Source organism: Eumetopias jubatus, unplaced genomic scaffold (genome assembly GCF_037043125.1).
Source record: "Eumetopias jubatus isolate StellerSeaLion01/CBP00866 unplaced genomic scaffold, mEumJub1_p1.0 scaffold_5, whole genome shotgun sequence".
Taxonomy (NCBI): domain Eukaryota; kingdom Metazoa; phylum Chordata; class Mammalia; order Carnivora; family Otariidae; genus Eumetopias; species Eumetopias jubatus.
Genome location: NW_028274811.1, coordinates 62956993 through 62980676, shown reverse-complemented (window position 1 = coordinate 62980676; position 23684 = coordinate 62956993). Strand labels below are relative to the sequence as shown.

The following is a 23684-nucleotide window of genomic DNA, read 5'->3' as shown; positions in this document are numbered from 1 at the left end:
GGTACCCTGACAGGCCCAACCGGACGCGGGGAGGGAGCGAGAAGGGCAGGCGGGGCGTGCACGCCTCTTCCGCCCTGGGCCCGGAAGGGTGATGTGGCTGGGGCTTCGCCGGCCTCACTATGGTAAGAATTGGGGTGGTGGGGTCGCAGCCTGGCTTTGTGAAGGGGCTGTGGGCGCGAGCTAGGGCTGGAGGATTGGGCGGCGGCCCTTGGTGCGCGGGCCAGGGAGAGCTGTCACTAGCTTGATTCGGCCGGGGCTCGGAAGATGCTCAGGCCCGGGAACCATGTGGCCCCTGCACGCCCAGCCAGGGAGAACCAGCGCCCACCGCCCAAGAGAGACCCCGCGGTTGCAGGTCCCAGCGCCTCCCGCACACTCCACCTTTCTGACTTGTTTCGAAGAAGTGCGCTGGTTGGCTTAACCCAATCGTTTATACAGACTCTATGGTCATTGACCCTTGGAGGCGTGGAGCTTCTTGAGTTTGCGCTTGTTATTTCGCGTTCTCTAATGTCTCTGAGGGCCTGGCCCAGGTGTTTCATTGTTGTCGTTAGAAACCCCAAGCTCCACCTCTTAATTTTCATCTATTGAGTTAGTGACCTTTCAGGCTCTTCCTACTCTACAAACTAGATTTTAAAACATTGGCGATCTCTGGAGAAGTGGTTTTTCTTCTAGGAATGTACTTAGGGTGGCGTTTGGCCTCGGACCTTCCTTCCTCACACATTTTTACGGTTGTACGTATGATTTTGTGTTATTGCAGATTCTTTGGTAGTTTGGGCCTCTTAGGAAAATTTAAAATGAGTCATGAAAAGTTTTCAAAAGAAATGCCTACGTTTTCAGGCAGAGGAAAAAAAGGTGGAGTCAGCATGGCCGGAGGACAGATACAGTAGTAGTAATACTGAAATCTCCCAAGATGTGTGAAGCCCTTTTACCTTTGTTATCGTAAATGCCAACCGCCTCTACACCGGGTGAACTTAATGAAACCCACGGGCCAAATGTTGCATTTATGAGCATATTTCTGGGGAAAGGATGCATGCCTTTGATTACAGTATCAAAAGCAAACATGACCCCCCAAAAAGCTATTGTGGGGTGAAAGTTACTGAGCTTATGTTTCCAGAGGTTCCTGCAGAACCCATACAACACTAAACCCTTAGACATTTAATCGAAAACTCATTGTTTCTTGCTTTAGCCCAACTACTTTGATTATAAATGGGGCCTAAGTCACAGGGTCTTTCCAGGAGAACTTAAAGAGAAAATGGCAGTCTTTTGACAGGTGATTCCTTCCTTAGCCAAGAATGTACTCCAGCTGCTTTGCCTACCTACCACACGATCGGATGAGTATACTTGGTCTTAAAGAGTGTCATTAGAGAACTATTACTTAACTAAGAGAATTTGATTCCTTTTTCAATTTAAAAAGAATAGAATAGAGACTGTTACTCTTTCTTTTTTTTTTTTTTTTTAAGTAATCTCTATCTGTAACAAGAGACATGCTCTAATGACTGAGCCAGCCAGGTGCCCCTAGAAATTGTCACTCTTAAGTCTTGTACTTCTTCCTAGATGCTGGTTTAGTTATTCTACTCATAGTACAAGTCAAAGATCCATTTTCATCATCTTAGTGTTTTATGAACTAGCTAATAGCAAGACAGATACTGTGTTTAAGATAAACAGTATTTAAACTTTTAAGAACTTCAGAGTGCCTTGTTCTCCCTCTTAGTATCCTTCAAGATTTATCTCAAATTTCATCTCTTCCCAAAAAACCTTCCCTACCCCTTCTATATTCTTCTCCTGGGTCTGCATTCGGGCATCCACAGTCCATGTATATACCTCCAGTGTACCTCCAGCCCTATGGAGGTATATACATGACTGTGGATGCTGGATGTACCTCCAGCACTTACCACAAAAAAAAAAAAACAGCAGTACATTGTTGCATATATTTCTTCCCTCTAGCTGGAGTTTTCTAAAATAGAGACCAGGTCTTCTAATATCTACATCACAATGACAGGTAGAGTTAGTACTCAAATGATTGCACATCTGGGGAACCAGAGTCATGTAAAATACGCTAGGTGTCTTTAAGGACTTCACAGTCCACTGAGGGAGATTATTAAATAAGTAAATTCCACGTTTTTTTTTTAAAGATTTTATTTATTTGAGAGAGAATGAGATAGAGCATGAGAGGGGGGAGGGTCAGAGGGAGAAGCAGACTCCCTGCTGAGCAGGGAGCCCGATGCAGGACTCGATCCCGGGACTCCAGGATCATGACCCGAGCGGAAGGCAGTCGCTTAACCAACTGAGCCACCCAGGTGCTCCTCCACGTGTTTTCTGTTACGATAAAGAGAAACAACGTGTAGTGGATAGAGCGCTGAGAAATGAAGATGGCCAAACAATTCAGTCCAAATTTCTGGGCATCGATAGTTTTTAAAAGCTTCAAGTGATAATTTTTTTTTTTTTTTAGATTTTACTTATTATTTGAGAGAGAGAAAGATTGAGAGAATGAGTGGGGGGAGGGGCAGAGGGAGGAGCCCAACAATGTGGGACTCGATTCCAGAACCATGGGATCATGACCTGAGCCAAAGATAGACACTTAACCGACTGAGCCACCCAGGCGCCCAAAAGCTTCAAGTGATTCTTATGAACAGCCAGGCTTCATACCACATTTGACTCCAAATATTGAAAAGTTTTTCCCTTTTATCAATCTTTGTTGTTTCCGATTGCATGGTCAGAACACTTTTCTTCATAACAGGATTTGCACTTTGCCCTTTGGAATACTTTTGTCTTATCAAATTATCAACATGTGAAATATTTATTGCTTCATATTTTTTTTAAGTCTACTGCTTATCATGGTTCTATGTATACTTTCTCCTATTAACACCTTTGATCCCCTTGTTTTATATTTAGATCTCTGGTGTCTATAAAATCGCTCTGCAACTAAGCAACACAAACATAGCAAATACATTATAGATACCATGACAATGAGATGAAAATAAGTGCAAATGACCACCTATGTTGCCAGTGGAGAACAGAACTGAGGTGCTTCTACTCTGAACTGTACCTTTCCTCGTAGTCATGAAAGTTCTTAATTTTAAGTGGAAAGGTTAAACAGAAAAGGTCTACATAGGGCGCCTGGGTGGCTCATTTGGTTAATCGACTGCCTTCGGCTCAGGTCATGATCCCGGAGTCCTGGGATCGAGTCCCACATCAGGCTCCCGGCTCAGCAGGGAGCCTGCTTCTCCCTCTGACCTTCTCCCCTCTCATGCTGTTTCTCTCTCTCTCAAATAAATAAATAAAATCTTTAAAAAAAAAAAAAGGTCTACATTTTTGAAACAGGACCAATGAGATCAAATGGCTATTTAGTCCAGCTCCTCATTTTACAAGTGAAATTAAACTGATAATATAGAGGTGCAGATTTATCCAAGGACAAATTAATACACTGGATTATTTCCTAAATAAAGCAAATGTTTAATGGCCACTGATGTTAAGAGGTTTTTAACATCAAGACATTAAGTAATCCTGGTTTCTTGGTTTCAAATTAAACCAAAATAATCTGCATATGGGGTACAATTTCAGTGCTGCCTTACAGTAAGCAACAAAGGTTGAACTTACGTGCTAATAACACAAAATAAAATGTCAGTATTTCTGTGTGTTAATGGAAATATTAATCACCTGTGGTCACTTGGGCAAGTGGGGAGAGGTGTGTTTGCACATTTATATACAGGCTTCATTTATCCCTGCATTTCCATGTTTTCCATTTTAAGAGAAAAGAGTGGTACATAAAATTTACAAGTAGAAACTAGTTGGAAAATGCTGGCCTGACCTAGATTTGTATGTGATAAAATGCTGACCCACTTTTGCAGTACTGTATAGTTTTTATCACAATTAGGTCAGGAATATCATTTCTGGGTCCTTTTACCTTCTGAGAGGAATAAATGACTAGTTTTGTGTAAAAGCCAAGTCTTAAAACAAGTAAAATTGTTACCATTTGGAGTTTTAAAAATTGTAAGTCTTCGGTATTCAATTCTTGTTTTAAAGTGAATTCCAGTTAAACGGAGGAATTAATATGTTAATTCCACGTAAGATGCAATCAACATTTGAAGCTCCCATGCAGTGTTATGCATAAAGAAGGCCCTTAATCCACATATTGGTTAAACAGTTTATTTTGATAATGCTAAAAATAAATAAGCTGTAGGGAGCTCAAGTGATCCAGGACTAATGAAGACTGTTGGCTTAGTCTTTTCTGTAGATTAAGTACAGTTAGCAACCAGTCACTGAGCACTCCACAGACAGCTGTTCAGCATATTAATATGTATATTTCTGCTGCCTTTCTCATTGTTTCTTTGTGCCTTTATACTGCTGGGATCTTTTCCCCTGTTTTCTCTCTATTCCTAATGTTTTGGATGGTTTCTTAAACTTTTTATATATACATCTAAAAACAAAACCTTATGCTGAATTCTTGCCTTTATAACCAAGCTTAATGAATATAGTTTTAACATTCACTTGTGACTGAAAACAAGAAATTGTATCTTCATAGATAAAATGATAAAAATTGAATCTGAAATAAATATTCCTAACTTCAGATTGACTTGAGAATAGAGAGTTTTTGAAAAGATGTGTTAACATCGCAAGTAGTTTTTTGTTTTAGCACTAAGCTTTGCATCAGCAAATCTTCATCTATTCACTGATAAATTATTTCATCTACTGTAGTGGTGGCTGGATGAAAGTCTGAATTATTTTCATTATTTCAGAAGGCCTAACAAATTGTGATTTACTTCAGAATGATTATACAAAGTGACTCATCAAGTTTATTTCTTTCTGGTTTGCATAATTTAATTTAGTATAATAGTACTAATTATTTGAAGCATATCAAAGTCTTATGAGTAGTAGATACGTCTGGAATGTGGAGGGATAATAAAAGGGGCCTTTGGAGAAAAACAGTTTAGGATGTCCATTGCGGTTTTTTAGAAGAATGAACACAACTGCGAGAGTAACCGTCAAAAGGGCAAGGCTGCTGTATTCCACAACCCCAAGTGTTACCATTCTGATTATATTTGAGGTTGTGCTCCAGAGAGTCTAGGGAATGTTATTGGATACCTCTTAATAAAACGGAAGTGTTCATTGGTATAGCAGAATGTCCTCTCCCACTTAAAAATGAAAATAAAACCCTGTAAATATGTTATCTTACTTGGCAAAAGAGACCCGACATATGTGATTAAGAAATTTGGAATGGGGAGGGGGAACAATTCATCACAAGTTTCCCTTTAAGAGGGAGGCAGTAGGGTCATAGTCACAAAAGAAGTATCAAGGTCAGTGTGATGAGGGGTCACTAGCTAAGGATTGCAGACAGCCTGTAGAAACTGGAGAAGGCAAGAAAACAGATTCTTTTCCTAGAGCCTCCAGAAGGAATGAGTAGTATTTTATAACTCCTTAGTTGCAGTGTACATTACTTGATATTTAATAGTTAGCTAAACTTGTTAAACTCCCTGGCACTGCCTGACTGAAAAGTACGTAAACCTTAGATTTGAGAATTGAGGTTGTGGAATTTGATGCCAGCCAGCTAGCCTACTCTGGTCAGGTCATCCACACCTCTGGAAGATGTATATCTCTTAACAAATTAGGTGGAGTCAAAAACACTCATTGTCCCATATGCAAGTACCTTGAAGCTGACTTCTTGGTAGAACTTTCCCTGAATTCCAGTTGGTGATATAAGAAGATTGAAATGTTGAGAGGGAATTACCTCAGGCCTTTATTTTACCCTCCAGCCTGGGTCCTTAACATAAACATCAGGGTATTTGTTTCTTCCATCTGCATTTTCCAAAATATCATTGACAAGTATCAATGCAGAGCCATGTGTGGCGGTTTCTCTTGAATAGTTAGCCAAATATATTCAGCAGTCTAATCTACATTTTTTTAATACATGCATTGTTAATTTGGAATTTAAGTATGCTCTTGAATTTGTTGAAATGTTCATTATTTGCAGTTGTTTTCAAGTTCCTGTTCATTCAACATTTTTCAGTGACTTCTGTGCACGATTTTAATAGGCACAAGGGGTCGATGTGAACCTCAGTAAAATAGAGGAGACCATTACAATACAGTTTGATGGGTGCTATCTATGATACACACCTGCACAACAATCCTGACTGCTTGGTATGGCAAGTGGGGACAGGGAAGACTTCACAGAGGAGGTGACTCTTGAGTTGAAACCTGAAGATTAAGTCAGTTCACCAGGCAGTCAAAAATAGAGGGCCTGTGCAGAAACACAGAGTACCTTGAAAAAGATGTCATGATCTGAAAAAAATTAAACAGTAAATGACTTTTACTTCCATTACCTTTTTTAAATCATCTTTTCCTCTATTTTGTGATCGACTGTGCTTGCTTTTTTTCTTAACTTCTTCCTTTTTAATAACATTTTCCTATTGAAAATCCCAATTATTTTTTCTACAAGAATAGGAACATCTGTTTCTCTTAAAACTGAGACGAAAATTTTATATCGGACAACAGATGCTAAGCATTAAAAGGAATACTTAGGTAGGGTAAGAAATGGTAGGCTAATGTCTATAGCTTTGAAACATTCTTGTTTGGTCAGAGTTTGAGTACATCTAAAAGACTTTACCGCCTAAGATTATTTGTTTAAATTTTAGGGTCTATAAACCCCAGAAACAAAGTTGTATGTATCATATATTGCACACTTGTAAATGGTTTTCGTTTATAAATGGTTTTCAAACACAAATGTATATATACACACCCCACTTCTGTAATAATAGGCATGTCTTTAAGTGCCTCTTAAAATCTTTTATTATATAAAAATTCAAACATACAGAGGTAGAAAGAAGAGTATAATGAAGCCTCACATCCTCAGCATTTCGTCATCAACCCCACACCTCCCACCACACATAATGAATTATTTAGAAATCAATCCCAGACATCGTATCATTTAAGCATTTTTTTTCACTATTCATTCAGGGAAAGAAAAAGTACACATTGCAAAATTGTGAAATTTAGATACTCCATTAGGAACATGATAAACCTACTTTGCAAATTGATTTTCCAGCCACCCTACTACATCAGTCCTTTGTTTAATACAATAAGCCTGCTCATTATTCCTTAAACGTGCAAATTCCTGATTCTGTGAGGATGTTTTCCATGCTTTTGTCTCTTATGGAGCCTGCTCTCTATTTGCCAATCTAATTGTGCCCTTTCTTGACTTCACTTAGTCCTTGCTTTCTCCTTGAAGCTTTTCCTGACTTTCTTTATGAAAACAGCATTTTTTGCCAGTATGGTTCAGGCGCCACTTAATACATGCTACAAAGAATTGCTAGTTATTTTTAAAATATATGTCCCGTTCTAACTTGATTATAACTGCTGTATGCCTCAGTTGTCTCATATATAAAATACAGGTATTAGTAACACCTACCTCAAATATGTGAGGATAAATAAAATAATCTAAAATAAGCCTTCAGTGAATATCAGTTATTATTGTTAGCTATAGACTCCTGGAGGGAAGGAATCCTGCTATGTACCTTTTTAATCCTGTGTCTAGCCTCATGGTCCAGACAGAGTACTTATTCGATACAGGTTTAGTTATGTTGCTTGGAAAGAAATCTGCTTTGTATTTCATGAGGTTGTTATCAAGTACTATATTAATATATTCACATACATGTTCAAAATATCTTTGAAAGATAAACATTGTGAAAAACTTACTGTTTTCTATATAGAACTTAGAGTTCATTTATTGGTTTATTTCAAGTTATAATAAAATTTGTACGACTTAACTTTCACAAATGTAAAATTAAAATCTAATTCAATAAGAAACCAAGACATACTAAACATTATCCTTTGTATATCCATGAAGAAATGATTTGCATACAAAACAACTATTAAAATAGTAATTACAAATAAATTTTATCTTTTTCAAACCATAAAAATAATTTGAGAAATCCAGAAAAGTTGAGAATTGGGCCAAAAACCTTCCAAAGATAATGCATTCCCCCCTCTTGTTCGCATAAACGTTTACATAGCTGAAGATATGCTGATTATGAAATTTTGTGTGCTGTTTTCCCCACTGCTTAGCATTGCACCTAAGCATTTTTTTGTCTTTAAGAATATTGGTAAATACCATGTATTATTTCTTAATGTTTTGAATAGTTTATAAATACTTATCATAGAAATATATAACAGGTTAAAAAATATTGACAGTTTCTGACAAGGTTAGTTCTTGTTTTAGGATTCTCCTGGCTGTTCTTGCTTATTTATTTTTCCATATGAGCTTCAGAATCAGTTGTGTATTTCAGAAATAACTGGTATTGAGTTCACTTTAAATTTATAAATTAGCTTTATGATGTTGCCTTCCAATGTAAGAACATGGTATACCACTCCATTCTACTTTTATGTTTTCAGTACATTTAAAGGTTTTCTCAGTTTTGTTCTTTAATGCCAGTGCTGTACTTCTTGTTAAGCTTATTCCTCAATATTTCAGCTTTTTGTTCTACTTGCTATTATAAATAGAAACTTTTTTCCATTATGTCTTTCAGCTAGTTGGTAACATAATTCTGAAGGCTGTTGATCTAAATATTTTAGTTATATACCCAGCCACCTTACTCAATTCCCTTGTTGTGTATAATCATTTTTCACTGGATTCTTTTGGGCTTTTCAGGTAGTACTTACTATTTGTAAGTTAACAGTTTTGCCTTTCTCAAAAAATTTTGTAACTCTTATTGTCTAACTTATGACACTTTGAAGGTCCTTCTGAGTTTACTAAAGCATATTGCTAGCTACTGTGTGAGACTGATATATTTTATCTACCTTATGTAATGGAAATATTATTGTTATATATATATATATATAATGGTATTCCTGCACGTTCAAAAAATTGTTTTATTTATTCGGCCACTACTTATTGGTCTACTGTGTGGTAGGTACACAGTCATATCCTGGAGTTCAGAGCCTGATGAGACATTGTCCACTTTCAGGGATGAGTATTATAAAATGTATAACAGTTCCTGTGAGAACAGAAAGGAGAGTTCTGTGTGAAAAAAAGGAGAGGGAGGTCGATGGGTTCAAGGAGACTTCCTGGAGAAGATGATGCTTGAGCTGAATTTTGAATAGATTGAGTCCACCTCCATTTTCCTTTGACTGGAAAACTGATTTCCTGTGATTCCTATGTTAAATTTTTTGAATAGCTTTTAAAGAATGAGCAGTGAAAGAGCAAGTGGTTTTTCTTCACCAAAACCTCATAGCTTAGTATTAGTCAGTGCATGCAACATGATTGCTTAAATGTGAAGCATTCTTATCCTAACAGAATTTCAGAATTGAAAGAAACCTTAGCCAACATTTAGTCTATATCCCCACTCTCCACCCAGTTTTACGGATGTGAAAGAGAGACTGAGGTTAATGGTTCAGCTGAAGTCATACGGCCAGCTACGCTCAGAGCTTGTCAACTTTATGTCCTGCCTAGTAGTCTGGGCTCCTAGAACATCTGTATTAATTACATACTGATTCAGTTTTGGTGAGATATTTTAGATTCATGACATTTTTGGTATTGTTTTCAAGTTCTCGAATTTAGAATTTTTCTTGCATCTCCTGCATTCCTTAGCTCAAAGAATGGAGAGGAAAGTACACTCTCGGAATACCTTATGATTTGGGGTTTTAAGTGTTCTCAGACATGCCATTCCGTTTGTCGTTGAGAAGAACAAAAGTACAATTCTTAATACAGAATTGCCTAGCAGTTTTTACCTATGCTGTTTTTCTTGTGATATTAATTTTTCTTTTTCTCTTTTTAGTCTGCCATTTTCAATTTTCAGAGTCTGTTGACTGTAATCTTGCTGCTTATATGTACCTGTGCTTATATCCGATCCTTGGCACCCAGCCTCCTGGACAGAAATAAAACTGGGTATGTTACTAATGATATCTAATCACCCAAATTAGGTCCTATAGACATTGAAGGTAAATTACCATAGAAGTCATTAAATAATTTAATTCCTATATGTAACTTAGTTTTGTAATAACTTTTTATATTCTCCCTCTATTTTTAAAAATCTGAAAACTTTGTATGTACAGAATCTTAATAAATAAAAAGATAAATATCAGAAGGGACCGGACATGTGTCAATAAAAACTATACTTAAAAAGATACGACAGGTTTTTTTCTGGAATTAGAAATACAGTTTAACACTTTCAAAGATAGTGTTTGGCCTTAATTTTTTATGCAATAATTAGTAAAGTTGGTTATTAAAAAAAAAAGTTGGTTGTCATGTTTTTGAAGCATAAAACAGTTTGCAAGCACTGTGTCCATAAAAATATAATGTAGACATTTCCCTCTCCAGTCCAAGACTGCTCTAATCATATGGGCTCCCTATTAGTATCAGAATGCAAACATCTTTGGAGAAATTTATTTCACTTACATAAAGCAGTAATAAAAATTAAGTCTTGGGCTTGACACATCTCTTGTATTATATGTTCACACCCTGAAAAAATTTGAGCTCAATATGATACCACACAGAATTAAAAATTTTAAAGTGCCATCTTCATAACACAAAAATACATGTTGAATTCAACCAAAAGGAAAAGTATATAAAAAAAAACAGAGACTATGTGGTGGAAGCTATGTAAATTTTCACCTTGCATATTTATTAATTTCTATGAAAAATTATCTTAATCCTTTCTTAATAAAAGCCTATACCTCTTAATCATTTTAAGAAATAAAAGAATGAAAGAACACTGCACATAGGAATAATTATCTCCAGCACCTGTATTGGGCCAAATAAGGATCCTGCAACATCAAATTCTGTTTTTCCACTAATAAAAATCTACAAGAGGCAAGGTGATAGCTATGAGAATAATAATTTCTGCTTCCCTTTCCTTCACCTCCATGCTGTCTTTGAGGACATAATTAGCATTTATTCAGACATTCTGTCATCTAAATTATTTGGCTTTTGTTACCATTTCTTCCTTATTTCCTAGCGTTGTTCAAACATGTATAAAGGAATAAATAGAACCTTTAACAAGTTTCAAATATTAAAAATCCCTAATCCTGTTCTAATAAACTGATCATCTGTTGCATTTAGCCTGAGGGATTTTATTTAACCTACTGATGTTATTTGTCCATCAGTTTTTATGACAATGCCCTTCTTCCTTTGTAAACATTGACTTTTCATCACGTTTTTTTCCTCTGAAGTCCTCTTGCACTTAGTCTTCACTCACTTTGTCCATTTTTTGAAATTATATAGTACATTGTCCCTTTGTTGAAGTTGTATAATCTTGTTGCTTAGTTGTGCGTGAAGCCTTTCCACCCAACCAGATTGTTTTATTTCTTCCTTCCCTTCTGCAACCCCTGACTATTGACTTAAAGCATATGGTGGAAAGCAGTAAACATCCTCATTGATGTGTTGCTTGGTATTGTAATATAATACATAACATCTAGCTAATAAGATATTTAACTGTTTATTTCATTATAAAAACAATCACATAGTAGAATAGAATATTTATGCTTGTCTGATGCTGTTGTGAAGAAAGTAGGTTGCATGTGGAAAAGTCTGCTCCTCATTCTTTGGGGAGCAGGACTACATCCATTACATGCTACATTAAAAAAAAGGAGTTCTCAGGGCTGCCAACCTTACAGTAGAGGTTGAGTAGTAGTATATTTCTCCTACATGTAATACCAAAGAAATAGCATGCCTAGTTCTATATTTTGAACCATATACTGATAACAGTCAACCATTTAAAGGATTTTTAAAAAACTTTACTTCTATTTATATAAATGTTAGGCACCATTTTATTTTCACTTGTATATAAGAAATATTTTCTCTGGGAGAAATTCTTAACAGGCTATTGTCCCTTTCTGTTACAATATATGTTTTTATGAGACTCATTAAACTGCCCTTTCATTATAGTGAATATTCCATGTTTAAGTAGAGATATCTAGCCTAATTGGATAAAGCAGGTTCTTGATGAATTCACTCTTGAAAATAACAATTTCTTTGCTGCTTCAAATAATATAGAACTAAAAAGCAGCAATAAGCAGTTGGTACTTTGCCTCATTTCCTATTATCATAGACCTGATTAGTTTTATCAGCAGATATACCTATTGGCTTATAGCCATAGAAACCAAGCAATGTAATTGTATTGGTTTTTCCTAACAAATAAAGTTCTTGTGTTTTAATAAATAGCATTTGGCATATGACAGAAATATGTCTAGGTAGGGAAATATGGGAAAGGCCAAAGTGGCAATGATAAATCTCTAAGTTGCCTGAGTTAGGAAACTTTTTTCATTTGTATAGTTTTTAGTATATGTGTTGTAACAATTTCCTAATGATACTTGGAGTTATTTCTAGGTTATCAAACCTGAAATGACCCTGATTGTGATCATATGGTTTTAGATTATGTTCTGTGGGACTCTAAGCTTCCCGTGGAGGAGCTTCAGGTGTCCTGCCTCTTGAGTCCCTCATCCAGAGTAGCTTTAAATCAATGTGCATGTTATAATCAATAGGTTTTTAGAATCAAGGAACCATGGCATTGCAGATGATTAACCAATTGTCTTCCATTTTTTGATGACATGTAAGCCAATTTTAAGTGATATCTGAAGTTACTGTCACATGTGCCTTTAACCTATGTATTACTGAACACAGCACATGTTAGTTACTGTTCTGAAGAATTTCTGTGTAATAACACATTTAATCCTTATAACAAGCCTATGAGGGTGAGTGCTATTAAAGAGAAAATAACTTGCTCACAGTTATGCAACCAATTAAGTAGGATTAAACTTAGGCACAGTCTGGCCTTTATGTTATCCTACATTATTTTCAAGAGTATATTTGATTTCTGTCCTTTTATTCCTATAGTAAAACTGTTGCACCTGTCAGAATGTCCATCCTTCAAAATAAACAACTTGTATTTTTGCCCATTTCATGTCATCTGAACTAAGAGACTTTTTGCTTTGAGGTCAGGAAGTTATACTTCAGAGGAGGAATATATATAGAACTTAATCAAACAGTAATTTCTTTCAGTCTTTACCACACATATATAATTATTCATCAGCCAGCCATCTCTTAGGGCAAAAAAAAAAAAAAAAGCATGACATAAATTTCCCTGGAATTTACATATTTCTGTTTTGTTACACCAGTCCTAACCTATGCAATAAGTACCACTAAGTACCGCTAATTTATCTTGATTTGTAGCCTTGTATCATTTATAATTCTCTTCGTCAGAGCAACAAAATAGTTGTCTACAATGTTTTTATATCTTTTAGCTATCTCTATTCATTGAATGACTCAGTTGATTTTCTTCTAAAGCTCGTACTTTTCATACATGCTGAATAAGTGAAATATGCATATAATTTGTATTTAATTCATAGTATATTCATTCATAGAATTGCAATGAACATCTTCATTCTACTTCTTATTTCCAGAATGTATGTGTTTTAAATGCCATATTTAGTTGATTCATACACAGTGTACTCTAAGCACATATTTTTTTTATATCCTTCCTTATTGAGTTGACATAGTTATGTAAATGCTATCATTGGAGTTCATGGTTATAAATCATTTAAATATAGAACTACATTCTGTAAAAAGTAATTTCTTTAGTTTGAGAGTTTTATTTTTTAATGTCAAAACACCCGAACCAACTGTGTTCATTTACCATTTTCTCAAAATTAATGTTTATGTAAAATGGCATATATATTTTCTACTTTTAAGAGTAAAGCACTTGAAGTTGACTGAATTAATTTACAATAAAAAGCCCTGTGCACATTTTTGCTGCATGTTAGTTTACCCTGGGTTTAACCTAGGATACCACATGTATTCCAGTTTGTAACAGTTTATATACACTAACATTTGGTTAGCAAGTGTGTCCTACTTTCCTACACAAATGGTGGATCAATATCAAATAAATTTCAGTTTCCGAAGTGCCAGAAGGTAAAAATGCCAGTTGGTAATGAATGCTCTCTAGGATACTGAGAAAATGATTTACCTTTCCCAATAATCAATAGCTACTTTTTCCTTTTTTATTCTATGCAGATTGTTGGGTATATTTTGGAAGTGTGCCAGAATTGGTAAGTGTCTATTATAATCTCCACATCTTCAGCTGTAAATTGTTGGGCAATTTACTTATGCCATATTCCCACAAGTCAAATGTCAGTTTTAAAACTGCAGGCTTCCCAATTTTGTGCACTTCTGCAAGTTTGTAGAATTCCCCAAACTCTTTCCTTACACTATTTAAAACTAGACGTGTTAGATACCTCATAATACTTAGCAGGAAGATGGAAACTACAAGAAAAATCTAATTCAGATATCAAATTCTATGCATTCCCTAGTGTTGAGATTTCAGACAAATGTGTACAGTTTTATGCACACATGCTTATAGTATAGAACATGCTACTCTGTATAATGTGTACTATTTTTATAACTAAGGATAACTTTCCCATCTAATGAAAGGCTTGCTAAGCAACCATCTAAACATACTCATTTTAGTCCCCTATGCTAAGTCCAAGAATGTTAGAATGTTATTTGTTGCTTTTGGAAAGCATTAACTGTTTCACCTATCAAATTCGTGATCATAACTGAGTTTTGTTCTAATTGATTAAAGTTAAATATGATTATCTTCTAACTTTTCATAATAAAATTAGTGTCATCGTGTGTTTATGTTTAAATAATAATATACTCTTATCCCATCCCTATATGTATATAACATTTAGCACAGTGCCCAGTTCATGGCAGACTCTCAAAGGATTGGCAAGTGAATGAATTAAAATGTATTTTAATGATGTAATTTGCCAATATTCTCAAATAATAGGTTATACCCTTTTTAACATAGCTAGTTCCAAAAAAAAACATTACAGAGCATTTGTGATTGTTCCACTTGGATGGCACAAAATGAATATTTCTCCTCTTTGGAATTATTTACATGACTCCCTCCAAAAAAAGTTAGATTTTAGTACTCTTCCAGTATTTAATTTGTATGTAACTGTTTTTTTTTTTCTTTTATAAAGTTATGAGACTTTCATAATAAGAGAAAAATGTTGCTGCATTTGATGGTTAGTCTTGTTAGCCAGTCTGACAACAGCCTGAATTACCCACCCCAATAAATCACTTTAAATAGGAAGGGGGAGTTTAGGAGTCATGTCCCTTAGATAAGCTGCTTTCTATCTAGAGTATTGTTTTCTTTTGGATTCATTTATCATAGATAATGGAAAATTTAGAAGATGGTCCATAACAGGAAACAAAATTGATTAAAGATTAAAAACTACAAACTAAGATTTTGTAACATTTAGAAATTTTTCTAAATAAAACATATTTTGGAAATATGTTGTTAGCCACTAATATAAATAAGTATGAAGGAGCAGGTTTTCTTCCCTTGAGCTTTTGGTGATCGGCAAGACCCATTAACAGTGGAAGTTGTAAGCGTCATACTAAATTATATAGAACTCCTTTTAAAATCTGTTACAATGAGATTATAAGATTTGTTGGCCTTTTAGGTGTCTTGCTATAGAAAATGACAGTGTACTATAAGTAGTTTCAGAGAAGAGTACTTTTGGGGCCCTCAATCTAATGTATTAACCATTGAAACAGACATCTTGAGAATCCTTAGTGCTTTTAACATGTTAACCTGTCCTTCCTCATTGTTCTTTGTCATACTTGATATCTCATAGGGTGATAGACATGTGAATCTTTCTTTTATAGAGACGATCACTGACTTTAGATAGGTAAGCCCTAGATAAGTGGTTATCAATCGGGACATTTAACTGTGTCTGGAGACATTTTTGTTTGTCACAACTAGAGTGGGGGGACATATACTGAATATAAATCATGGATGTTGCTAAACATCCTACAATGCACAGAACAGCGCCTTACATAGAATTAGCCCAAAATGTCAGTAGTGCCAAAGTTGAGAGGGCCCAACCTAGATTTATAGAGATTTGTGGTACAGACTTATCTGACATCCAGTCATGCTCAACAGCTGCAAAGCCTGAAATAACAGTAGAAATCTTAATCACTTTAAAAATAACCAAGAAGGGAGAGATAAAGAGACAGAAGAGCACCCTTGATGGCCAATTCTGATAGCTAGTAGTAAATGTAAATACATGTAAACCAAACTGCTTGTTTCAAAGCCAAGTCGCCCAGAAAATGAAATAATATTGTCAAGGAACAGAGTGGAAAGAGTACCTCAAGAAAACTTCAAAGAGAGAACATAATGGAAGAACAAGACCGTTCTAATACAGTGAAATTCTCTGGATCAGAGTAATACTGAATATTCATTGGTAAAAATATAAAAAGTCTGGAATTAGGAGGTAGAGCTTTCACCTTAATATTATGAAGTTGCTAATTCGTAAATAAAAGATTTTAAGGGATTTTAAATGTTAAGGTATTTTAAATCCATTTTGTGTAATAAATTAAAGAAGTATGTACAGCTTCCTTCAGTAGCCAACCCAGGTGACCCTTTTCACAATTGTTACTTAAAAGTAAAGCTGAAAGTTTAAGGGATCTAGTTTGTAGCTCTCTCAATGATTTCCTGTAGTATCATCTGTTTTTTTGTCTAATTATAAACTGTGCCTTTCTTTTTGCTTGGTCAGTTATTTTCATTTTTTTCTCTTGACTGTACGAATGCCATGGGTTAAATGGTTCAATTAAAGTATTCATTGATGCCAATTATGTGAAAGCATTAGCTTTTCATTTTGGCAAAATGGCTCAGAATATGTTGATGCTGATAGGCTGCTTTCTCAGCCATATGCTCCTCTCTTATCTTGACACAGAATATATCCACCAAGAAAGGATGCGGTTTTAATAGGAAAAGGCCCAGCCAAATCATCTTATCATGTTACACATCATGTTACAGCAACTGTTTCACATTCACTTAAACAGACCTAAGACCAGACAAGAAGTAACATTCTTACCCAAGTTGAACCAAAGATGTTGAGTTCTACCACATGGCAATCTCTTTTAAGAAAATTAAAAACAGGAAAATGAAACCCATATGTAAATTATAGCATTCTAAGTTGGAAGATGAGGAAGAGAAGAACTTTCTCAAAACTTAATTTTCAGCAGATGGAAAATTTAGGGCAATATTAATTTCTTTTTTTAGGTGTTTAATAAGACAATATTGACCATTAGAGTATCTAGCCCTAATGAGAGTGGTTTGCTTATGAAATCCACCTGAAAATTATGTCTGAATGGTTTGGTTTGGTTTGATAACTTGGGTTGTTGCCCAGAAAATTAACATTAGTTAATAATGATGACCAAAGTTATTTTTTTAGTTTAAAAAATGTTTTTTTTCCAGTTGAGAGAGTGGCATTGTGAAAATGCTTTTGTCTCACTTTTTAAATTTTCCTTTAGCTAGAACACAGCCCAGTGTCTATGGATAGAAAAACACTTTCAGACAAACAACAAATGTTTCTTTTACTTGTATGTGTGTAATATCTTCTGTGAATGTTGTCATTGAGCAGACACAAAGGTAAAATTAATAGCAATATGACCTTGTGAGCTCTTTGAGGAAGCTCTGAAAATAAAAATAACGTTGAGGATTTTAGTTGATGAGGATGGTTGAGATTGACATTTTCCAGAGGTAATTAAACTTGCCAAATAAAATAGTTCCTTGCTGAAGAAACTTAGTTACTGGAAGAGAGCTGATTTTAAACATCATAGAAAAACACAAAAACAGTCTCTACTACAGGACACCAGGTATATGTCTGGTTATTTCTAGAAGTAGCACATCACTCCCTCTTTTTCCTTCTCCCTTTCTTATGCATCCCCCCGAGCAGCATAAATGCCTGGTGCTTTGTACAGCCCTTCAATAATTGTGTAGCCCTTCAATGAATGAAAAGCAGGAATGAATGAGATGAGTTTGGGATAACACAATTACAGGGTCTCTGTCTGTTTGCAAGACAGTTTCACAAGCCAACTCCATTCTACTTCATGCAAAGGAAAGTCTCCCAAGTAAAAACCCTTATTAAATACATGTGAAAATTGACTTATATAAATAAGTGGTTGTTTTAAGTTCTACACTTCTAACCCAAGAGTAATCCTGAAGTCTTTCTTTAGATTCTAGTTAACATTGTGTAATACTAGTTTCAGATGTACAATATAGTGATTCAACACTTCCATACATCAGGTGGTGCTCATCAAGACAAGCGTACCCCTTCATCCCCATCACGTGTTTCACCCATTCCCCCGACCCACCTCCCCTCGGGTAACCATCAGTTTGTTCCCTATAATTAAGAGTCTCGTTCTTGGTTTGTAGCTTACGCCCATTTTTCAAGTGAAGTTTTACTGATCGCTCTCTGTTTATGTTCATCCATGAATGCTTATTTTTTCCCATTTAAGTGTCATGAATTGCTACCACTGAGGAAAAAAGTTATAGCTAAAAATTGTATGTTGAATTTCTTTTTATAGGTAGAAATTTCCCTTTTTTACAGGAAAAGAAGCAATATTTTTTGCCCTTAATTGAATTATTTGAGATCATTTGACTTGGATCTGTGTCCTACATTCTATGTTGTATTTTGTATCTGGGTTTGTGCAGTGGCACAGGAATTGGTGCATTGAGGGTTTTCTAAACACAGGGAAAGGAGGTGGTCTTAGAAATAAATCAGCATGATTTAACTCATTCTGTATTGTACTTGCTTTTATGCTGCATCTAGTTCTTGTTTGGCCCATCCCCCCAAATGTATGGGCCTCCTAGGTAAGAACTTTATCTTGAGCCTTATGTACCCCTCTCCCGTAGTAAGTAATAACCTTATCATATGCATGTTAACTTAAACTCACTTAATCAACATGAATATCTCCCCCTTTTTTTCAACAGGTGAACGGAAGAGTCCTTACGTTGCAGTATGCTGTGTAGTGATGGCCTTCAGCATCCTCTTCATACAGTAGCTTGGAAGAATATCAGAATCTAATTGCTATCAGATTTCAGTATGAAAAAAGGACTTATTTACAGAAAATAATGGAAGGAATGGTTAACCCTTTTATCTTTGAACATTGAATGAGATAAATTTCCAGCTGCTGTTCTCTATTTTTATTATTGGACCAATGTTCTATATAAATAGGATGTAACCATTTAATACTCAAAGAGTTAAATATGCCTGTAACAATCAACCTTAGTACTGTCACTACAATACTACGTTCTGCAAATGTTATTCTGTTATGTCAGATACCAGTTTTTAGTGAGGTATCTCTAAGGCGCATAATAGAAAACAAAATTGGTAAATGACCCAAGTTTCTTTCACTGTGATTTGGGAATGATAAATCCTTATAGAATGAGACATTTTTCTGGACTAGCTTTTTTATTGGGGGAGAAAAAAAAGGTTCCATTTGTGTTGGTAAGGATTGCATTCATATTTAATAATGCTTGCTTTTCCTCTGGTCACAGCAGAGCATTAACAGAGTACCTCGAAGCAGACTCTCTAGTGTATCCCAGGTGTTTCAGCCTTTTATAACAAGCCTATGCAGTTCTTAAGGAAGAAGATAAATGAGATCAGACTTAAGAGTAGTATCGGGAAGATGTTCACACTTAGCATAAAGAGTTTAGAATAGCTGACTGGCATAGTAGGCTCTGAAAACTCTGCATAAGTATGGATAAATATCTGAAGCATAAATCTGACCAGATGTCATTCTCTAAATAAGACTGCATTCTTAGAGTGAAAATAGCAAAATAGAACAATTACAGAATGGTTATCCTATTTGTGTTTTGAATTCTTTTTTTTTTTTTAGTGTCAGGTCTCCACTTATTTTAATTGCCCCAAAACACAAACTGTATTTTGTTTGTTTTTAAATACAGCACTTTAAATCTAGTTTACTTTTTGTGTGTCAACTTGAACTAGAATCTGCTGCATAACTCAGTAGGTGATGATAACAGTTTTCAAATCTGCTTATCCATATACCTTGTCATTAAGTGTCTTTGAGTTTTGATAAAGAGCTTCAACAGTTTCCATCAAAGCAAGGGAAACGTTTGGAGTGTGACTTAAAAATTTTGCAGTAGAGCAGTTTATTATAAGTTTAGTTATCATTTCTTAAGTTTCAGCTGAAATTCTGTTAGAATTTCAAAGCTAAGAGGAACTTAAACACTTAGCTAAAAATTGCCCATCATAGGTAGTACTAATTAGATATTGTCCTCAGCTATTAATTCCTTTTCTTTTTTTAAGAAAAGAATATTAGAAGTATTTGAAAATGAGTCTGCCAGTAGCTCTTTCTGTAGAAACAAAGTTTGGAACTAAAAGCCATCTATTTTTAAAGAGCACTTTTAAAGTACTTGAAAAGAATTCTAGGAAACACGTAAGAAAAGCTTGTTAAGTATTGCCTCTTACAAAAGATAAAAGCTGCTGTAGGCTATCAGTATAATTGTTTATTTTCTATTTTTGGCATATCTCGCTTGCTAAAAGTTGTATATTTTGCTTTAGGCAGGGAATCAGGTTATGATCATTGTGCCTACTCTGAACTCTCTTGGGCTTTGCGTCAGGTCAAGAATTTTCAGGGTATCCTAAAAATAGGACTCTTATCAGTGTATACATGCAGAGTTAGTCACCTTTCTGGGTCTGGCTCCAGAGTGGCCATCTGTTGTCCCACTCTGTTGCCAACTAGACTTTCCAAAAGCTATGTCAACTAATTTTTTATATGCTAACACAAATCTAATATGAATAAAGGGAAGAATAGATAATCAGTTCTAGGGCACTTCTTTAATTTTGGCATTTTGGAGAAGGTAGGTGGTAAGTGGAGGAAGAAATAATTTCTTTGAAAAATTTGTAGTAACATACAAAAAATCTTGCTGTGTGTAGATGCTCAACAGAGTGGGAGGCAGCTTATTTCTGACCCCAGACACTGTGACCTTTTGAAACACAAGCTCTTTGGGAGATAGAGGAAAGACAGGATTCTATGAAGAAAAGCAATTAACATTTTCTTTAATGTACTTTTTTCAAACACTGAATCCTGTTCTCTACCCCCAAAGGGCAGCGGAGGTAGTTTTAGGCCCACAGAATATTCAGATATTCCTGTTGTGGTCTTGGTGGGGTGGTAGGATGCAGAAGAGGATTAAGGATCAGTTTAGCACCAGATAGACTGCCTCTGTCACATAGTCTTACTGCAGGGCCGGAAGGGGTGGATGGTGGGCATGGAGGTCCACAGCGTCCAAGGTTTGGATACTATCCCTAACCTCTTTCCTGGCTCCAGAATTTTTGATTCCATCTCTCCTGGAAATTGTTCTGTGCTGATACTTGGTTCCTGAATGGCCTCAGCTTTGTCCATGGCAGGAGCTGGTCTTCCTTCTGGGCAGTCTTAAAAGATGGTCAGTTAAAAGGCCACTTAGTCTGTTGAATTCCCTCAGGAGCTTAAAAAAATTTGGACTCAAGTCCAGTGTCTTGTAAATGCCTGTGCCCCTGTGCCAGGCACTTTCCATGTTCAAGTTCAAAACAGCCTCTTCACACTAGGGATAATAGAAATCGGTCATCTGTAACGGATTTCTGCATCTTAGTAACATGCACATCAATAGAAGAGGTCAGAATGAAGTGACTTCTCCAGGTGGACAGAGTGAAAAATGGTCTCTGCCTAGTTTTGTGGAAAAGACCTAGCATTTGTAAATAGAATTTATACATTTGACCCTTCTTTCAAGAAGCATTTATGGAGTATACAGTACCTTATCACTGAAGACAGAAAAACAAGTACATTAATTTCTGTCCTCTAGTAGTGCACACTGCAGTAGATGAGAGAGATGAAATTACTTATACAAAGTGCAATGTGATAGCGTTTATTATTGAAATAATGCCAGGATATTGGAAGAAAATAAGGGTGACAACTTAAGAGGTAAGAATTTCCTGACAGAGAATTAGTGCTTAAGCTGAATTTAAGAGCCAGGTGCAAAAGCACCAGTGGTATGTTATGAACCATAAGCACCTAGCTTGTTGTGCCACTTCGGGAGTATTAAGACAATAAGCCTATAAAGGTGGACAGAGGTTAGATCCTAGAGGGTCTTGTATTTTTTCTCGCTATTACCTACCTCAAAATTGAAGTTGAATATATGTTCCCTCCTGCCTGGGGGGGGGGGGAACTTTGCTGTATGTGTAAACAAGGTTAAGTATATCCATGCCAACCTCAATTTGGACCAGGAATACAATAGTATGCTCTCCAGAGACTCCCCTGTGTAGTATATAAAGCCAAGGTAACATTAGTCAGGTCACGTATTTTCAGCTCATACTCCGTCAATGCCTAAAGCAGCCATGATTCTCAGAGCACACATCTGCACAAGAAGTGGAGGTGGTTGCACTGTCTACGTTTCCCAGATGCACAGGAAAGATTTCTAGTAAGCAAGGACTTGTACTCTCTTCAAAAGCTTTGGGAAGGTGCTGGATCATAGGAAGCTGAAAGGAATTGAAGATGCTTAGGGACCACTTTGAACTTTATTTGGTGTTCAGTAAACAGTACATGTTCAAAATAGAAGTAACTGAGTAATAGCGTTGTGAATATGATAGCCTTGTTAGTCTCAATCAGCAAGTTACCACTGGCTTCCAAAAATAGCTTCATAATTAACGTCATTTATATACTGCCTCCCATGATTTCTTTTACTTTGCCCTAAACTAATCCCAAAATAATCTGAAATGCACCTCCGACATCAAAAAAGGAGGAAAGTGGAAATCCATTTCCTGTGATTTTAAGAGAACAGAATCATCCTCTGGTTAGTGAACATGTCTATGGTGTGTAATAAAAATCAGAACGAACTCTCAAGAGCCTCCCAATTTTGTCTTACTGTCAGATGAGTAAGAACAGTTTAAGAGGTTAAAAAATTGAAATTGGCACCTTTTGAGTAAGATGGGAAAAGAGAAGTGTTTCTGTTCATTTTACCCGCATTTTAATTCACGGCTGGTCAAGATTCTTTTGGGGGAATTTGTTGTTTTGCATCTTAAAGCTGTTATATTATATTGCCATTTCTCTGAAGGAAACTTCAAGAACCTAAATGACTTACTTTAGATAGGAAGTCATTGATTCACACACCCCCAGATACAGCAGAAATTGGATTCTGAATGAAAGTGACAGCATTAATTGTTGACAGTTACTTTAACCTTGTCCTCCACTAAGAGCCTTGAGATACCCAAACATTCAATCCAAAATCTGTGAGCAGTGTCCATCAATTATTCAGTTTATGCCATTTATTAAGAAATATGACAAAGTCTATATATACTATGTACTTTGCTTTGCACAGCATGGTCTTTCTACTGTTATCTTTCCAGCACTGAACTGACACAGATAAACTTTTGTTACACCTGTAACTAGAAAGGATTTACTTAACCAAATGAATTGGAACAACTATTTTTTAGTTGAACTTTGAACTCAAAAAACATTTTCAGGTATGAATAGAAAAACAGTATGTTAGTTATTTCCTTCAGTGTATATTGTAAACCTCCCTCACTGCTCCATCATAACTACCAGTTGATCTGAGACTTTAGAGAGAAAAATCACTAAATTTCTGATTCCTAACTCAGGTCAAAACAATTAAAAATGGCTTTGCTTGAGACCATTGAATTTTTGTTTTCAATTCAGAGGGTTTGTATCAATATCCCTAAGCATAACAGATTGGAAATAAGGGTAAATCGCTTCACACACACCATGTGGAAGACAAGAACACGCAAGAACTGCAAAGTACCAGACACTACTACTGTTTTTTATTTGGTAAGGGAAGTAACCTAGGAGCAAATGTGTAGTTATTGAAGGTGTGTAGCCAAATTGCCAAAAC

The 23684-nt window shown here is 35.7% G+C and overlaps 1 protein-coding gene and 1 non-coding gene across 2 annotated transcripts; both read left to right on the top strand.

The window, feature by feature from the left end:
- The first annotated feature begins 31 nt into the window (after positions 1–31).
- On the top strand, positions 32–22678 carry TMEM167A (transmembrane protein 167A). The gene is made up of 4 exons (XM_028114492.2): positions 32–122; positions 9765–9874; positions 13997–14031; positions 18771–22678. The coding sequence occupies exons 1-4, from the start codon at positions 120–122 to the stop codon at positions 18839–18841; spliced, it is 219 nt and encodes a 72-aa protein (XP_027970293.1). The 5' UTR covers positions 32–119; the 3' UTR covers positions 18842–22678.
- Positions 11500–11636, top strand: LOC114217678 (small nucleolar RNA U109). The gene has a single exon (XR_003611018.1). It is a non-coding gene; the product is annotated as a small nucleolar RNA U109 (small nucleolar RNA).
- Positions 22679–23684: the final 1006 nt, after the last annotated feature.

Coding starts and splice junctions, on each gene's coding strand:
- TMEM167A (XM_028114492.2), top strand. Junction 9,875..13,996: donor CTGGACAGAAATAAAACTGG/GTATGTTACTAA, acceptor TATTCTATGCAG/ATTGTTGGGTATATTTTGGA. Junction 14,032..18,770: donor TTGGAAGTGTGCCAGAATTG/GTAAGTGTCTAT, acceptor TTTTTTCAACAG/GTGAACGGAAGAGTCCTTAC.